The sequence below is a fragment of the Staurois parvus genome, unplaced genomic scaffold (genome assembly GCF_062004578.1).
Source record: "Staurois parvus isolate SC_StPar_1 unplaced genomic scaffold, SC_StPar_1.0 ptg000216l, whole genome shotgun sequence".
NCBI lineage: Eukaryota > Metazoa > Chordata > Amphibia > Anura > Ranidae > Staurois > Staurois parvus.
The window spans coordinates 132,787-148,301 of NW_028318012.1; the positions used below are offsets into that span (position 1 = coordinate 132,787).

At 41.0% G+C, this 15,515-nt stretch overlaps 1 protein-coding gene across 2 annotated transcripts in view; it reads left to right on the top strand.

Annotated features, from left to right (window-relative positions):
• KYNU (kynureninase) overlaps window positions 1-15,515 on the top strand; it is a 190,820-nt gene that overhangs the window by 127,945 nt on the left and 47,360 nt on the right. For both annotated transcript variants that reach the window (XM_089679043.1, XM_089679044.1), the window contains 2 exons: window positions 1,883-1,956; window positions 14,759-14,811. In XM_089679043.1, coding sequence (XP_089535169.1) covers window positions 1,883-1,956; window positions 14,759-14,811 — 127 coding nt within the window. The remainder of the gene's footprint in view (window positions 1-1,882; window positions 1,957-14,758; window positions 14,812-15,515) is intronic.

Here is a 15,515-nt window from a genome sequence, read left to right on the forward strand (position 1 = left end):
TCACTTTTCAGAGTACAGCTAAACAGCCACTGTCAGATGTTCAGAAGTTGATCCTGAATTTTTTACTTTTTGCCAAATGGCATTTTTCAATGGGACTAATTTGATCTAACCGCAAGCCTGGCCCCAATGGACTTAACCACAAGCCTGGCCCCATTGACTTAACCGCAAGCTTGGCCTCATTAACTTAACCACAAGCCTCGCCCATTGACTTAACAAGCCTGGCCCCATTAACTTAACCGCAAGCCTGGCCTCATTGTCTTAACCACAAACCTGGCCCATTGACTTAACCACAAACCTGGCCCATTGACTTAACCACAAGCCTGGCCCCATTGACTTAACCACAAGCCTGGCCTCATTGACTTAACCACAAGCCTGGCCTCATTGACTTAACCACAAGCCTGGTCCCATTGACTTAACCACAAGCCTGGTCCCATTGACTTAACCACAAGCCTGGCCTCATTGACCTAACCACAAGCCTGGCCTCATTGACCTAACCACAAAACTGGCCCAATTGACTTAACCACAAGCCTGGCCCCATTGACTGAACCACAAGCCTGGCTCCATTGACTTAACCACAAGCCTGGCTCCATTGACTTAACCACAAGCCTGGCTCCATTGACTTAACCACAAACCTGGCCCCATTGACCTAACCACAAACCTGGCCCCATTGACTTAACCACAAGCCTGGCCCCATTGACTTAACCACAAGCACTGACTTAACTACAAGCCTGACCCCATTGACTTACCCACAAGCCTGACCCCATTGACTTAAAGGATAAGTTTACCTTTCGTAACATGTTACATCCATATTCAGAGTGTAACATGTAATATGTTACGATCTGACTGGCCCCTGCCTCCCCCGGGAGTGTATTTTCTTCAAGGCACACAGTGTGTGACTTGTGTGGCATTTTTCAGGGGGGAGAGGCCTTCTGGTTGTCCTGCTTTGGGTTCGTGTGTGGTGATTGTGGAAGAACGGAGTGATGGGAGCAGCCATGGGACTCCAGGAAGAGTGTGATGGTGAGTCTCTCATGTTCTCTCCTCCTCTACTGGGGGGGCGGGCAGTAGATTTTTTGTGTTGCATAGGGCAGCACAAAACATAAATACACTACTGCCCCCCTCCCCCATCCCCGTTATGACAGCTAGCAAGGGATCTTCCTTTGATGGAACCTTTGTGACTGTTGGCTTGTAGCTCCACAGTGCCCTGGTAGTCCATTGAACCTTCCTGTTAGTAAATATCTGCTTACATGCACAGGATATATGAGCAAGCAGATATACTGACAGGTCAGGGGGAGACCTGCATGGCACCATCGATGTGGCCGATCGATCGCTGGTGCAATGCTTTAGAGGCTCAAAAAACAAAAAATAACAAATGAACATTTTTTTACCTGCAAAAAAGTCTGCATTTATTTTTTGTTAAAAGGTGAACTTATCCTTTAACCACAAGCCTGGCCCCATTGACTTGAAGGGGTGAGTTTGACATGCGGTGCCACTTGTCGACTCAACATGTTGTTTTAACTTTGCAGAGCGGGACATAAAGCATTGCAGCTGCTGAATGTGGACACCTCTTTCGACTGTATGGTTGGGATTAGGTGGAGAGTGGGGGGGGGGCAGTAAAATGCAGTTCACCCACCTGTTTTTACTACCCTCCAGCTGCCCATGTGAAAAAGGCTTAACACTGCAAGGGGGTTTGAGCAAATGAAGTAACATTTGTAAGAAGAGCTATCAAGATAAGTAGTTGAATGGGTTTTTTTTCTACAATAGACACTTTTCTGAACCACCGAAATGTTTTGACTCTAATGTTGCCAGGGATAAGGTTCAGGGTAAATTCCACAACTGTACTTTCAATGCAGTTATGCTATTTTTTTTTTTGTTAATTTTTCAGTATCTAAATTCTGGAGCCGGTGGACTGGCTGGGGCTTTCATCCATGAGAAACATTCCAGTACTATCAAACCATCGTAAGTACTAGATGAGGATCGGCATTGTAACTTACAGGTTAGCCAGAAGGATCCACATAGATGAGAAGATCACTTAGTGTGTATATAATAGTGTGTGTGTGTGTGTGTATGTATGTATATGTGTATATATATGTATGTATGTATATATATATACAGTATATACACACACACGCACAGATTCAAAACTCAAGAGAGTCCAAATATCTTTAAATGTTAGGGGAGTCACTCAGTTGTCACAAGAACACGTGTCTCCTTTGGAAGGTTTCTTCTGTTTTGGCAACAATTGTAAAATAATTTCTCATCTCTCGTCTTGGTGACAGTAGTTACCAGAAAAAATAGAGAGCATCAATCTTCCATGGGGAAACACAGGCAACAATACAACTTAAAATACCAAAAAGCGCCAAGAGAATTTCATCAAATTATATAGCAGTTGGAATGAAACTACCCCCCCCCCCCCCGCGTAGCTAAAATATTGTATACATGAAACCAGCACTTGCTCTCTATATTAAATAAGTTTAAAAAAGTTCATAAAAGATTTCAATGTCCATGTAGCAATGGCGATATTCTCATTATGCTCTCACCAGATATACGAATAAATCAAGCCTTGCATATCAATCCCTTCGTCCTTGTCACCCTTCAATGCTCTATGCGTACTCCACAGGACATGGAACCAAAAGAAAACTATGTATAGTGTATTATATTCATAATACCCCAAACGCTGCAAAAACAACACAAAAACAGCTCTTCACCACATGATGGTATATATCCTCCACCTCATGTATTGGCTACTATTACCCTCAATAAAAGGACTTCTCGCATCAGTAAATGTGTCTCTGAGTAACCTCCTTCTTCAACATTAACTCACATTCGCAGTATGTCTTCATTTTCTTTATAACAGAAAGTAGAAAATATTGTTTTTTTTTACCAAAATTTTTGGTCTTTTTTCATTTATATAAGAAAAAATAAGAAAACTCAGTGGTAATCAAAGACAACCAAAAGAAAGCACTATTTGTGGGAACAAAAAAAATCATTTGGGCACCGTGTTGCATGAGCCAGTAGCGCAGTGCTTATTAGGAAAAAATGGCTTGGTCATGAAGGGGGAAAAAAACCTTCCAGAGCTCAAGAGGTTAAATAAAGCAAAGCATGAGTAGGAGGCACTACAGGTAGCAGCATTATTATTATTATTATTATTATTATACAGGATTTATATAGCGCCGACAGTTTGCTCAGCGCTTTACAATATAACAGGAGACAATACAGTAACAATACCGTTCAATACAAGAAGGTTAGGAGGGCCCTGCTCCTCGGAGCTTACAATCTAGTCTTCCCCTCTCTCCATCTCTGTTACTGACCACTTGCAAGATTAGCTGCAGCTGATGGGCCTGAGACACCATTCGAGAATAATGGAATCCGGAGTAACTTTTTATTTTTTTTGGGGGGGAGGGGTTCAGTAATCAGGACTGTCCCCAGAAACTGTCAGGACACCCTACTGTAGATGACTACTTTACCTTTAATCGTACCACATATTTAAGCTGTGCCCAATAAAGAGTCATGGCAAAAGGCAAAGGACTAGTCACCAGTATTGCTTGTGGTCTCCCTAGAGCTGGTCTTTTCCCCATTACTCACTTACCACGCCTTTTCTCTATGTGGAGGCAGCCTTCCTGGTAGAGGCAAGGGTTTTCTTCCTCATATCAGAGACTCCAGCAAGGAGAACAGTGATATCACCAAATCTCACTCTAAATCTCCTGAGACTAGCACACAGTGGCAGCAGTGCCTTTGATCTCACACATCAGGAATACAGCTATGAGAGTGTAGGTTAGTGCCTAGGCACACTTACATACAAGGAAGTGCTTTGTTATTTTTCAGGAGGTATTCAAAGTAAAAGTCATTGTTTTTCGAGTTACTACTTAGGCACAATTACCATTTCCAAATATTCCTCATAGTAAATTTTTACTTTTTGATCTCAGTTCCACTTTAGAAGTGGAAGATTAGGTATGGCAATTTTTACAAAGTTTTTACAAAGTTACATTGATCCAACTTGGACCAATATAAATATGTATGTGACATACCTGTGGGATCCCCGTGGAATCTGGAAATCACTGTTGTAGGCACGTCTACTACAGTAAATCCTGCTAGCTTCTGGGCTCCATGCCAAGCTCACATTCAAGGAACATTTAGCATTTTCTCAGTGAATGCAAAGTGTTCTCTGATTGGAGGAGGTGGACATCATGCTTCTAGTCCTTATCCAATCAGAGAACACTTTGCATTCACTGAGAAATTGTAAAGTGTTCCCTGAATGGTGCCTGTGCCAAGTGACGGACCTTGTTTTCACAATGGAGCAGAGCAGCCACCTTACGCAGGACCTGGAAGCTACTAGAGATCACTGTAGTAACTGAGTCTACTACAGTGTTTTTCCAGCTTCCACAGAGATCCCACAGGTATGGCACATACACTCCCCGGCCACTTTATTAGGTACTCCTGTTCAATTGCTTGGTAACACAAGTTGCTAATCAGCCAATCACATGGCAACAACTTAATACATTTTGACATCTAGACGTGGTGAAGACAACTTGCTAAAGTTCAAACTGAGCATCAGAATGGGGAAAAAAGGGGATTTAAGTGACTTTGAACATGTCAGGGTTGTTGGTGCCAAACAGGCTTGACTGAGTATTTCAAAAACTGCTGATCTACTGGTATTTTCATGTACAACCATTTCAAGGGTTTACAGAGAATGTTTTAAAAAAGAGAAAATATCCAGTGAGTGGCAGTTGTGTGGATGAAAATGCCTTGTTGATGTCAGAGGAGAATGGGCAGACTGGTTGCTGCGATATTCAGATGGTAGGGTCAGAATTTTGTGTAAACAACATGAAAGCATGGCTCCATCATGCCTTGTATCAACGGTTCAGGTTGGTGGTGGTGTAATGGTGTGGGGGAGATTTTCTTGGCACTAGCAAGGTGTACTAATAAAGTGGCCGGGGAGTGTACTTACATATGTTGTTATAGGCCAGGGGTCCTCAAACTTTTTAAATAGGGGGCCAGTTCATGGACCTTCACACTGTTGGGGGGTCAGACTATAGTTTAAAAAAAAATATGAACAGATTCCTATGCACACCACACATATCTTATTCGTAGTGCAAAAATTACAGGAAAAAATCCAATATTTAAAATGCACTGTACACTGTAATACACTGGTCACCGCAATGCACTATACACTGTAATACACAGGTCACTGCAATGAACTGTACACTGTAATACACTGGTCACCGCAATGCATTATACACTATAGTGCACTGTATTCTGATACACTGGACACCGCAATGCACTGTATGCTAACGTACTGGACACCGCAATGCACTGTACTCTGTAACGCACTGGACGCCGCAATACACTGTACTCTGTAACACACTGGACGCCGCAATACACTGTACTCTGTAACGCACTGGACGCCGCAATACACTGTACTCTGTAACGCACTGGACGCCGCAATACATTGTATTCTGTAATGCACTGGACACAGCAATGCCTTGTACACTGTAACGCACTTGGTATGGTAATGCACTGTACACTGTAACGCACTGGACAATGCATTGTACTCTGTAACGCACTGGACACCGCAATGCACTGTACACTGTAACGCACTTGGCATAGTAATGCACTGTAAACTGTAACACACTGGATACCGCAATGCATTGTACACTGTAACGCACTGGACAACACAATTCACTGTACTCTGTAGCTCACTGGACACTGCAATGCACTGTACACTGTAACGCACTTGGCACCGCAATGCACTGTACTCTGTAACGCACTGGACGCCGCAATACACTGTACTCTGTATTGCACTGGACACCAAAATGTACTGTACCCTGTAATGCATTGGACACCGCAATGCACTGTACTCTAACGCACTTGGCAGTGCAATGCATTGTACACTGTAGTGCACTGTATTCTGATACACTGGACACCGCAATGCACTGTACACTGTAACGCATTGGACATTGCAATACACTGTACTCTGTAACACACTGGACTCCGCAATACACTGTACTCTGTAATGCACTGGACTCCGCAATACACTGTACTCTGTAACGCACTGGACTCCGCAATACACTGTACTCTGTAACGCATTGGACACCGCAATGCACTGTACACTGTAACACACTACACACCAAAATGTACTGTACTCCGTAACGCAGTGGACACCACAATGAACTGTGCACTGGACACTGCAATGCACTGTGCTCTGTAACACACTGGACACCGCAATGCACTGTACAATGTAACGCACTTGGTACCATAATGCACTGTACATGGTAACTCACTGGACACCGCAATGCACTGTACACTAATACACTGGACACCGCAATGCACTGTGCTTGGTGTGCTCTCATCCTCTCCTTTTTGCTCCTCTGGCTGCAGCAGGTGAAATCAGGGGCTTCCAGGCTGCTGCTCACTGGGTCCCCAGGGAATTGTCTAGCGATTTGTCAGCCCGTGCCGGTTTTTTTTTTCTTTTCTTTTCTTTTTCGGCTGGCCCGGCAGGCCGGATAAATGGCTTTGGCAGACCGTATCCTGTTCTAAGCTGCAACTATGTAAATATTTCCATATCTAAACTTCAGCTTTAAAGATATAAAGATTCTACATATAAAGAATATTTAGCTACCTTCATAGCAATTTAAATGAAAAGGGAAGTAATAATTTTTTTTAAATAACAATATCGGTCTTTCTGGGCTGCTGAGCAGAATGCATTTCTGAAAGATTAGATAGATCTGCATCTGTCAATATTAGGACAGTATAGGGAGGACAGGCAATTCCCATGATCACCCAAAATGTATTTGAATATGAATTTAGTAACATTAAGCAATCCATTTGCTTTACAACCCTGTTAATGGATGTCCATAGACATTTAATGTGATATCTCCAAAAAAAACACTAACTGTAAAAAAGAATCATCCAAATTGGTATGAGGATATAAACTTGTGTAGAAATGACAATTACATACTGCCTTCTTCCTCTGCACCATCCAATAGCATTACAACAATGAGAAAATGTCAAAAGCTTCTGCACATGGGTGTGGGAAACTGAGATTTTTGGTAGAACCCAGATGATATGAAAATTCCAAGGGGTAGGCCAAGCCTTGCTGCTCTTGTATGACTGGGGAAGTCACGTGGCAACTACAAAGAAAATAAAACAAGAGCACACTGGCCTAGCGCATTACCCCAGATACAAATTTATTCAAAATAGATAAGGTATACTCAGAAACGAGTGAAGACAAATTGCATGACAAGTGACAGTCACTAAGTACTCATATGGAAGAAAAATATATTTGAAAATAAATAATATTCTATATTATTTTGGCCATATTCAATATATTTCAATAAATATATATATATATATATATATATATATATATATATATATATATATATATATATATATACACACTACATGTTGAAATGCGGTTTTTAATATAAAATATATGAAAAATATTTTTTTAAATACATTTCAAATATACTGTATGTCTTTAAAAATACAAATCTACATTTTTGGAAATATATGTTAAAATGACTTTTTTAAAGGTTAAAAATATCTGAAGAATCTATTTTAAAAAAAATATATTTTTAAAAATATATATTTTTTAAATATATTCTTCAGATTTTTTTTAACATATAAAAAAGTCATTTTTTACATATATTTATAAATGCATTTCAAAAATGTAGATTTCTATTTTTAAAGACATACAGTATATTTGAAATGTATTTTTAAAATATTTTTCATATATTTTGTAATAATGCATTTCAACATGTAGTCTATATAAATAAATATATTTTTAAACATATTGAATATGGCCAAAATGATAGCATTTCAAATATATGGCAATATATTTGGGAAGAATATTTTAAAATATATTTCAAATATATTTTTCTTCTGAATAGGTATGTATTCCACAAAGAACTAAAGGCCCTGACATAAAAGAAGTGCCATCCGAGGGCCAACTGAAGTCTGATGTGTTTGGAGGGGAACCCCTCTTCCTCAGAGCCCTGAGTGGGTTTTGTCTTCACTTGTTTGGGAGTATATCTTATCTATTTTATAATAAATTTGTATCTGGGATAATGCGCTAGGCTGGTGCGATTTTCTTTTACTTTCTCAATCCAATAGCATTACATTCATGTAAAAATGAGGAAAAAAATATACATATCTAATTTCCATTCCCCTCAATTCATCATTGTGCAACAAGCATCAGATGAAACCAGAAATCTGTCATAACGCATTCCTGAAGGAGGTAATAATTCTACACCTCGGTAACATGCGATGAAAGGTCATCTTCTCTTTGTGAATTGCATTTCAAGCATATTTCATCATTCTGGTTGTTAAAATAACGACTGAGTAATAATGTCTAATATGTTATTATACTGCGACTTCAAAAGCAGATCTCATTTTGCAAGAAAAAAAGCATTATTGAGTTTTCTGCATTGACTATCTTTGAACAGCAACTCCATGATGTGCGATATAAATGAAATGGTGGGCAAAATCAAGAAATAAAAGCTTTTGTGAGTTGACATTATTGTGTTTAATACGTTTGTCCTAGCTGGTAGAATTGCACTGAAAGTAGAAGGTAGTAAGGAGGAAACATTGTACAATAACACTAAGAAGTAACAAACGCTGCATATCAATGATCAATTACAGCTGTTACACTGCGCATAATACTGTATGTGAATACACACTATTCAGAGTAAAAGGGTTACAAAACCCACAGCAGTAAAATCAGTCTGTATACACAGTAAAGCATGCGTGTTTTACTCACTGTGGAACCTAAGGGGTTAATCATCTGCATTGTTTAAAAATGCTGTTTGATCCTGACTTCTTTGATCCTCCCCTTCTTCCAGTGTCCCTCTCTGTTCTCCTGATCAGACACATCACGTGGAGTCACTCTGCACATGCTCAGTTTAGTGTGTATTGCTAGAGAGGTTTTTTTTTTCTTGGGAGAGTGTATGTAATCAGCACAAGGACAGTCAGCACTGCCCAGAGGTCAGGTGTTCTGCATCCTCCTAGAGCAGAAAGAGAAAATCCTCCACATTGTGTAAAAAGGCTGTTTGCTCCTGTCTTTTCTGATCCTCTCCTTCTTCTACTGGCCCCAATCCATCTGCTGATAGTACAGAGCTCTAGGAGTCACTCTGCACATGCTCAGTTTAGTGTATATGGCTAGAGAGCTTTTTGTTTTTCTTTGTGATCAGCACAGGGCCAATCAGCACTGTCCAGACAGAGGGTCAAGGATTATGCAGCCTTATAGAACAGTAAGAAGAGAATGAAAACTCCTCCTACAAGCTTTAACCAGTGCTCTGCTGGACACTGATAGAAGTCACAACACTGCTCTAACTGGTGATGAGAAAAGGTATTTAGCAGTTTATATTTACTGAAATAATTGCACTTCCATGTTCTGTGTACTGTGGGAGACCAGATATACTGAATTCAGGGTCCTGGTTTTAAAAACATTAACGTGCATTTCCCCTTTTGTAGCCAAATTGAGAGAACACCTACTTTATATTTGTTACATGTTCCCATCAACATAGCATAACTTATAGTAGTTGTAAACCTTTGACGTCAAAAATGAACAAAACATATCTTTCTATAGTGTGCATGCCTCAATCCAAAACACTTAGTGTGATTTCTGAACACTGCCTGGTTCCTCTGCTATCTAAATGAGTCACTTCTGACAGATTATGCTGACTCCGAGGAATTAAAAGGGGGACAGGAGAGGGGAGATCCAGCACACAGCTTGTGATTGACAGCTTCAGCTGCGTATGTTTCCATAGGTGCTGTATGGAAGGTGGTGTGTCTTCTCCCTCCACTTAGGTCTCAAGTTACACTCAGCTCCCCTCTCTGTGCTCTGCAGTGTGTGATGTCACATATTTGTCCCCTGCCTGTTAGAGCTCAGAGCTGGTTTGTAAAATGTGTGCCGTAGCCAACTACGGATTGCAGGAAAGAAAATTCCCCCAACCGCAGAGCCATGTATAATCCAAAAGGCTGGTTGTACCCAAGTTGATCAATCGATCAACTTGTGTAAATTCAGCCTGCCTGTACAAGATTCGAACAGTCTGTGGCCGGCTTTAAACAGTGTCTGTGTTGAAGATTTCAAGGCTTGGGTTCTGTATTTTAATGCACTTTTACAAGAGCTGTCCATCATGTGTGTGCTTTATCTTTGGATCACTGTTGATTATAAGCAATAGAAGCTGCCCATATAGTCCTATGTATAAACCTCTTTCACAGAAACAACTAAAAAGGTAAGTATTATTTATTTATTTCAGGTACTTGTATAGCGACGTCTATTTACACAGCGCTTTACATATATATTGAACATTCACATCAGTCCCTAACCCTCAAGGGGCATACAATCTAAGGTCCCTAACTCACATTCATACATACACATACTAGGTCCAATTTAGACAGGAGCCAATTAACCTACCAGCATGTCTTTGGAGTGTGGGAGGGAACTGGAGTACCCAGAGGAAACCCACGCAGGCACAGGGAAATCATACAAACTCTAGGCAGGTGGTGTCGTGGTTGGGATTTGAACCGGTGATCCTAGTACTGCCAGGCAGATGTGCTAACCATTTAGCCACTGTACCACCCCACTTAGCCACTGTGCTGCCCCAGTATGTTATTAAAAGTTGTTTTAGGTATGCAGGATGAATTACAACACATAAACCTATATTAGGGATTTCTCAAATCTGACTGCAAAGGCGAAAATACACTTTAAACTGCATGAGTGGGATTTACTAAAACACTCAGAGTCTGGTGCAGCTGTGCATGGTAGCCAATCAGCTTCTTTCTTCAGCTTGTTCAATCAAGCTTTGGCAATAAAAACTGGAAGCTGATTGCTTTCAATGCAGAGCTGCACCAGATTTAGCACTCTCCAGTTTTAGTAAATAACCCCCCGTGCAGCTTAAATGAAGAACATAAAAATTGGCACAAGGGACACACCTTACAGTCAGTGGGATGTGTCCCTTGTGCCGATTCCTCTTCTTTTAGTATAAATTCTTCCCTGCCCCTGCTCCCTGCTGCCGTAATATTCTGATGTGACAGGGTAATACAACCAAGGGGCTTTCGCAGGCACTCAAGAAAGCCTGACTATGCTAAGATCTATGAATGGAGGGACGAAGGCATCAGTCATATCCCCCTCCTCCATTCTTAGATCATGTTTTATTTATAGAAGTGTGGTCAGGCTCCTATGACTGGTTCAGCTACTTGGAAAGGGTGGCCTTGGAAACTCCCCAGCACACCAGAAGATTATGTCCCGTGTGCTGATTTTCCCATTTTTTTAAAATGGTTGCTACACTTAGGCATTAAGGTTCCAGTCTCAGCAATGTGTCCGTTACTGCGATTTTTTTTTTTTTTATATTAAATTTAAGACCGTTCATTCAAGGAGACTCAACACAAAAAAATCCCAACATTATTGTTGTCCAAAACAAAATGTCCAAAATTTCATTCACATTAATATACAGTATAAAGATACAGTGAAGGGCAGGAACATTACTTACACTGTGTATGTGTTGGGTACCATTCAGAATGGTCTGCTAATTACATATGCAGCTTTTGTTACTGTGTAGTAGTACTGCACTATGCTTGTACAGTGCCTTGCTGCTGCCATTCAGAATAAATGACAAAGCACCGCAGCACACATACAGTATATTGAGGGTTGTGGTGGATCATAAGGCGTGTCTACCTTAATTTGTTCACAATCAAGCACACACAACTGTGAGTATAGGGTTCTGTATTTGGAGGTTTTACCATTTTTTTATGTATTTATTCATCTTCAAATGGATGAACTTGATGGACTGATTGGTTGGCTACCAACCATGTATTTATAAGAAAGTGATCTTTAGACCAGCAGAGAAGGAAGTGGTCATTTATTATGGTTTCCATGCACTGCAATGATGATGTTAAAAAGCCTGGAACAGCTGTATGTACAGTAGCTTGGAGTAGATAGCTTTATCATATTTTGGACTTGTGATGTAACTGAGACATTTATGTATTACAGGTACTTATATAACACCTTCAATTTTCGCAGTGCTTTGAATAAATACAGTATATATTGTGCATTCACATCAGTCCCTAAACCTCAGGAAGTGTACAATCTAAGGTCCCTAACTCACATTCATACGTACACATACTAGGGCCAATTTAGACCGGAGGCAATTAGCATGTCTTTGAAGTGTGGGAGGAAAGCAGAGTACCTGGAGGAAACCCACGCAAGCACAGGGAGAACATGCAGACTCCAGGCAGTTGTTGCCATGGTTGGGATTTGAACCAATGACTCTAGTACTGCCAGGTGGAAGTACTAACTGCTTAGCCATTGTGGTGCCCGTACAGATACGTTCTGTTCAAAAAGACCTCTGTGCTCTTCAATACCCGAAAATAGGTATCATACTCACAATGGACATAATAACAAAGGCATGTCAAACTGAACAAGATGTACAGTCATGGCCGAAATTGTTGGCACCCTTGATATTTTTCCTGAAAATCAAGTATTTCACACAAAAAAGGTATTGCATTAACACATGTTTTGCTATACACATGTTTATTCCCTTTGTATGTATTGGAACAAATATAAAACAGAGGCAGAAAAGCAAATATGACATAATGTCACACAAAACCCCAAAAATGGGCTGGACAAAAGTATTGGCACCCTTAACTTAATATTTGGTTGCACACCCTTTGGAAAACATAACTGAAATCAGTCGCTTCCTATAACCATCAATAAGCTTCTGACACCTCTCACCCGGAATTTTGGACCACTCTTCCTTTGCAAACAGCTCCAGGTCTCTCTTATTGGAAGGACACCTTTTCCCAACAGCAATTTTAAGATCTCTCCACAGGTGTTCAATGGGATTTAGATCTGGGCTCATTGCTGGCCACTTCAGAACTCTCCAGCGCTTCTTTGCCATCCATTTCTGAGTGCTTTTTGACGTATGTTTGGGGTCATTGTCCTGCTGGAAGACCCAGGATCTTGGACGCAAACCCAGCTTTCTGACACTGGGCCCTACAGTGCGACCCAAAATCCTTTGGTAATCCTCAGATTTCATGATGCCTTGCACACAGTCAAGGCACCCAGTGCCAGAGGCAGCAAAACAACCCCAAAACATCATTGAACCTCCACCATATTTTACCGTAGGTACTGTGTTTTGTTCTTTGTAGGCCTCATTCCGTTTTCGGTAAACAGTAGAATGATGTGCTTTACCGAAAAGCTCTATCTTGGTCTCATCTGTCCACAAGACGTTTTCCCAGAAGGCTTTTGGCTTACTCAAGTACATTTTGGCAAACTGTAGTCTTGCTTTTTTATGTCTCTGTGTCAGCAGTGGGGTCCTCCTGGGTCTCCTGCCATAGCGTTTCATTTCATTTAAATGTCGACGGATAGTTCGCGCTGACACTGATGCTCCCTGAGCCTGCAGGACAGCTTGAATGTCTTTGGAACATGTTTGGGGCTGCTTATCCACCATCCGGACTATTCTGCGTTGCAATCTTTCATCAATTTTCCTCATCCGTCCACGACCAGGGAGATTAGCTACAGTGCCATGGGTTGCAAACTTCTTGATAATGTTGCGCACTGTGGACAAAGGCAAATCTAGTTCTCTGGAGATGGACTTGTAACCTTGAGATTGTTGATATTTTGCCACAATTTTGGTTCTCAGGTCCTCAGACAGTTCTCGTCTCCTCTTTCTGTTGTCCATGCTTAGTGTGGCACAGACAGACACACAATGCAAAGGTTAAGTGAACGTCTCTCCTTTTTATCTGCTTTCAGGTGTGATTTCTATATTGCCCACACCTGTTACTTGCCCCAGGTGAGTTTACAGGAGCATCACATGCTTGTAACATTCTTATTTATCCGCAGTTGTGAAAGGGTGCCAATACTTTTGTCCAGCCCATTTTTGGAGGTTTGTGTGACATTATGTCGAATTTGCTTTCTTTCCTCCCTTTTTTTGTTTTGTCCCAATACACACAAAGGGAATAAACATGTGTATAGCAAAACATGTGTTAATGCAATACGTTTCGTGAGAAATACATGATTTCCTGGAGAAATATCAAGGGTGCCAACAATTTCGGCCATGACTGTATATTCCAAACAACATCTGAGTCCATACGATGGAACCCTGGATGACCAACTGGCTAACGCGTTTTGAGGACACAACCTCTTCCTCAGAGCCAATACATGCCTGTGTTATCATGTCCATTGTGAGTATGATACCTATTTTTGTTTCTTTAATAAATTATTTTAAACGATAATGCACTAGGTCGGTGCACCCTTTTTCTGTTTCTCCATTTGTATCCAGTGTATTCGGACCACCCCGGTCTGTTGAGGGCAGCAAGCAGTGCATATTCCAGAACATTCCTATTGGGTCTAATGAGTCCTTTCCTAGCGCAGGGGTAAAGTGTTTGTTGGGTTGGCTCTTCAATACCCACCTTTAAAATTCAAAAAGTTTTTTCTGCCATCAAATGCATTTTGTATTTCATAGTGGAAACGTCTAGTTCTTCATCCCAGTCACCCCTCCTGCCGATGTCTGATAACATTTATTATTCTGCTCTTTTTCTGGTCAGTCATTCTAAATTCCTGTTCCCTAGCATTTCACACTGTGATGTTTGATCTGAATTCTTCATTACCGTCCCTGTAATGTCAAAACATTTTGCGCGTCACCTGCTGGGCCGACGAGCTGTTTCCTAAATACAGTAGTGTGTGTTTGCTGCGAATTAGCTCATTCCGCGGCAGCTGTAATTGCGTATAATGATTTTTATTTCGCCTTCTTTCCAGGTTGGTTGGCTGGTGGGGTCACGAGTTCAAATCCAGATTTAGCATGGATAACAGTGAGTGCCACTTTTCTGATTATCAATATGGTGCCTTTCTTGTGATCGTATCCAGATAAAACAGAAGCCAAGGGGTTAACCTTCCTGTTAGCTTACTCTAAGTGCATTTCTTGCTTTAAATAGCCCAAAATAAATGCTCTTTCTGCAGATTATAATATGGACCATATTATTGAATAAAGATGTCTTGTCCCTGCCTTTTTGATCTTCCCATGTACACTTTATGGCCTACCTGACCATCCATCTATATTGGCATGGTGTACGTCCCATTTCATAACCATGGGCACTAATATAGAGCTGGCCTCCCCTTTGTGGCTGTAACAGCCTCTACCCTTCTGAGAATTCAAGATTTTGCAGTGTGTCTGTGCAAATGTGTTCCCATTCAACCAAAAGAGCATTTGTGAGTTCAGGTACTAACAATGGATGAGAAGGCCTGGCTTGCAATTACATTTTTAATTCAACCCAAAAGAGTTAAGTAGGGTTGGGGTCAGTAGGCCACTCGGGTTTTCCCACACCAAATTCATCAAATCAAGTCTTTATGGAGATGGCAGGGGCACAGGAATGGGTCAGGAACAGAAAAGGGTCTTCACCAAACGGTTTCCACAGGGTTGGAGATTCAAAAAGTACTGTTTTTTTTAAGGGGCAGTCTTTTAAGGACTTGTAAGGGGACCCCACCTCACAAAAAAGGGGAAAAAAGCATGGTCCCT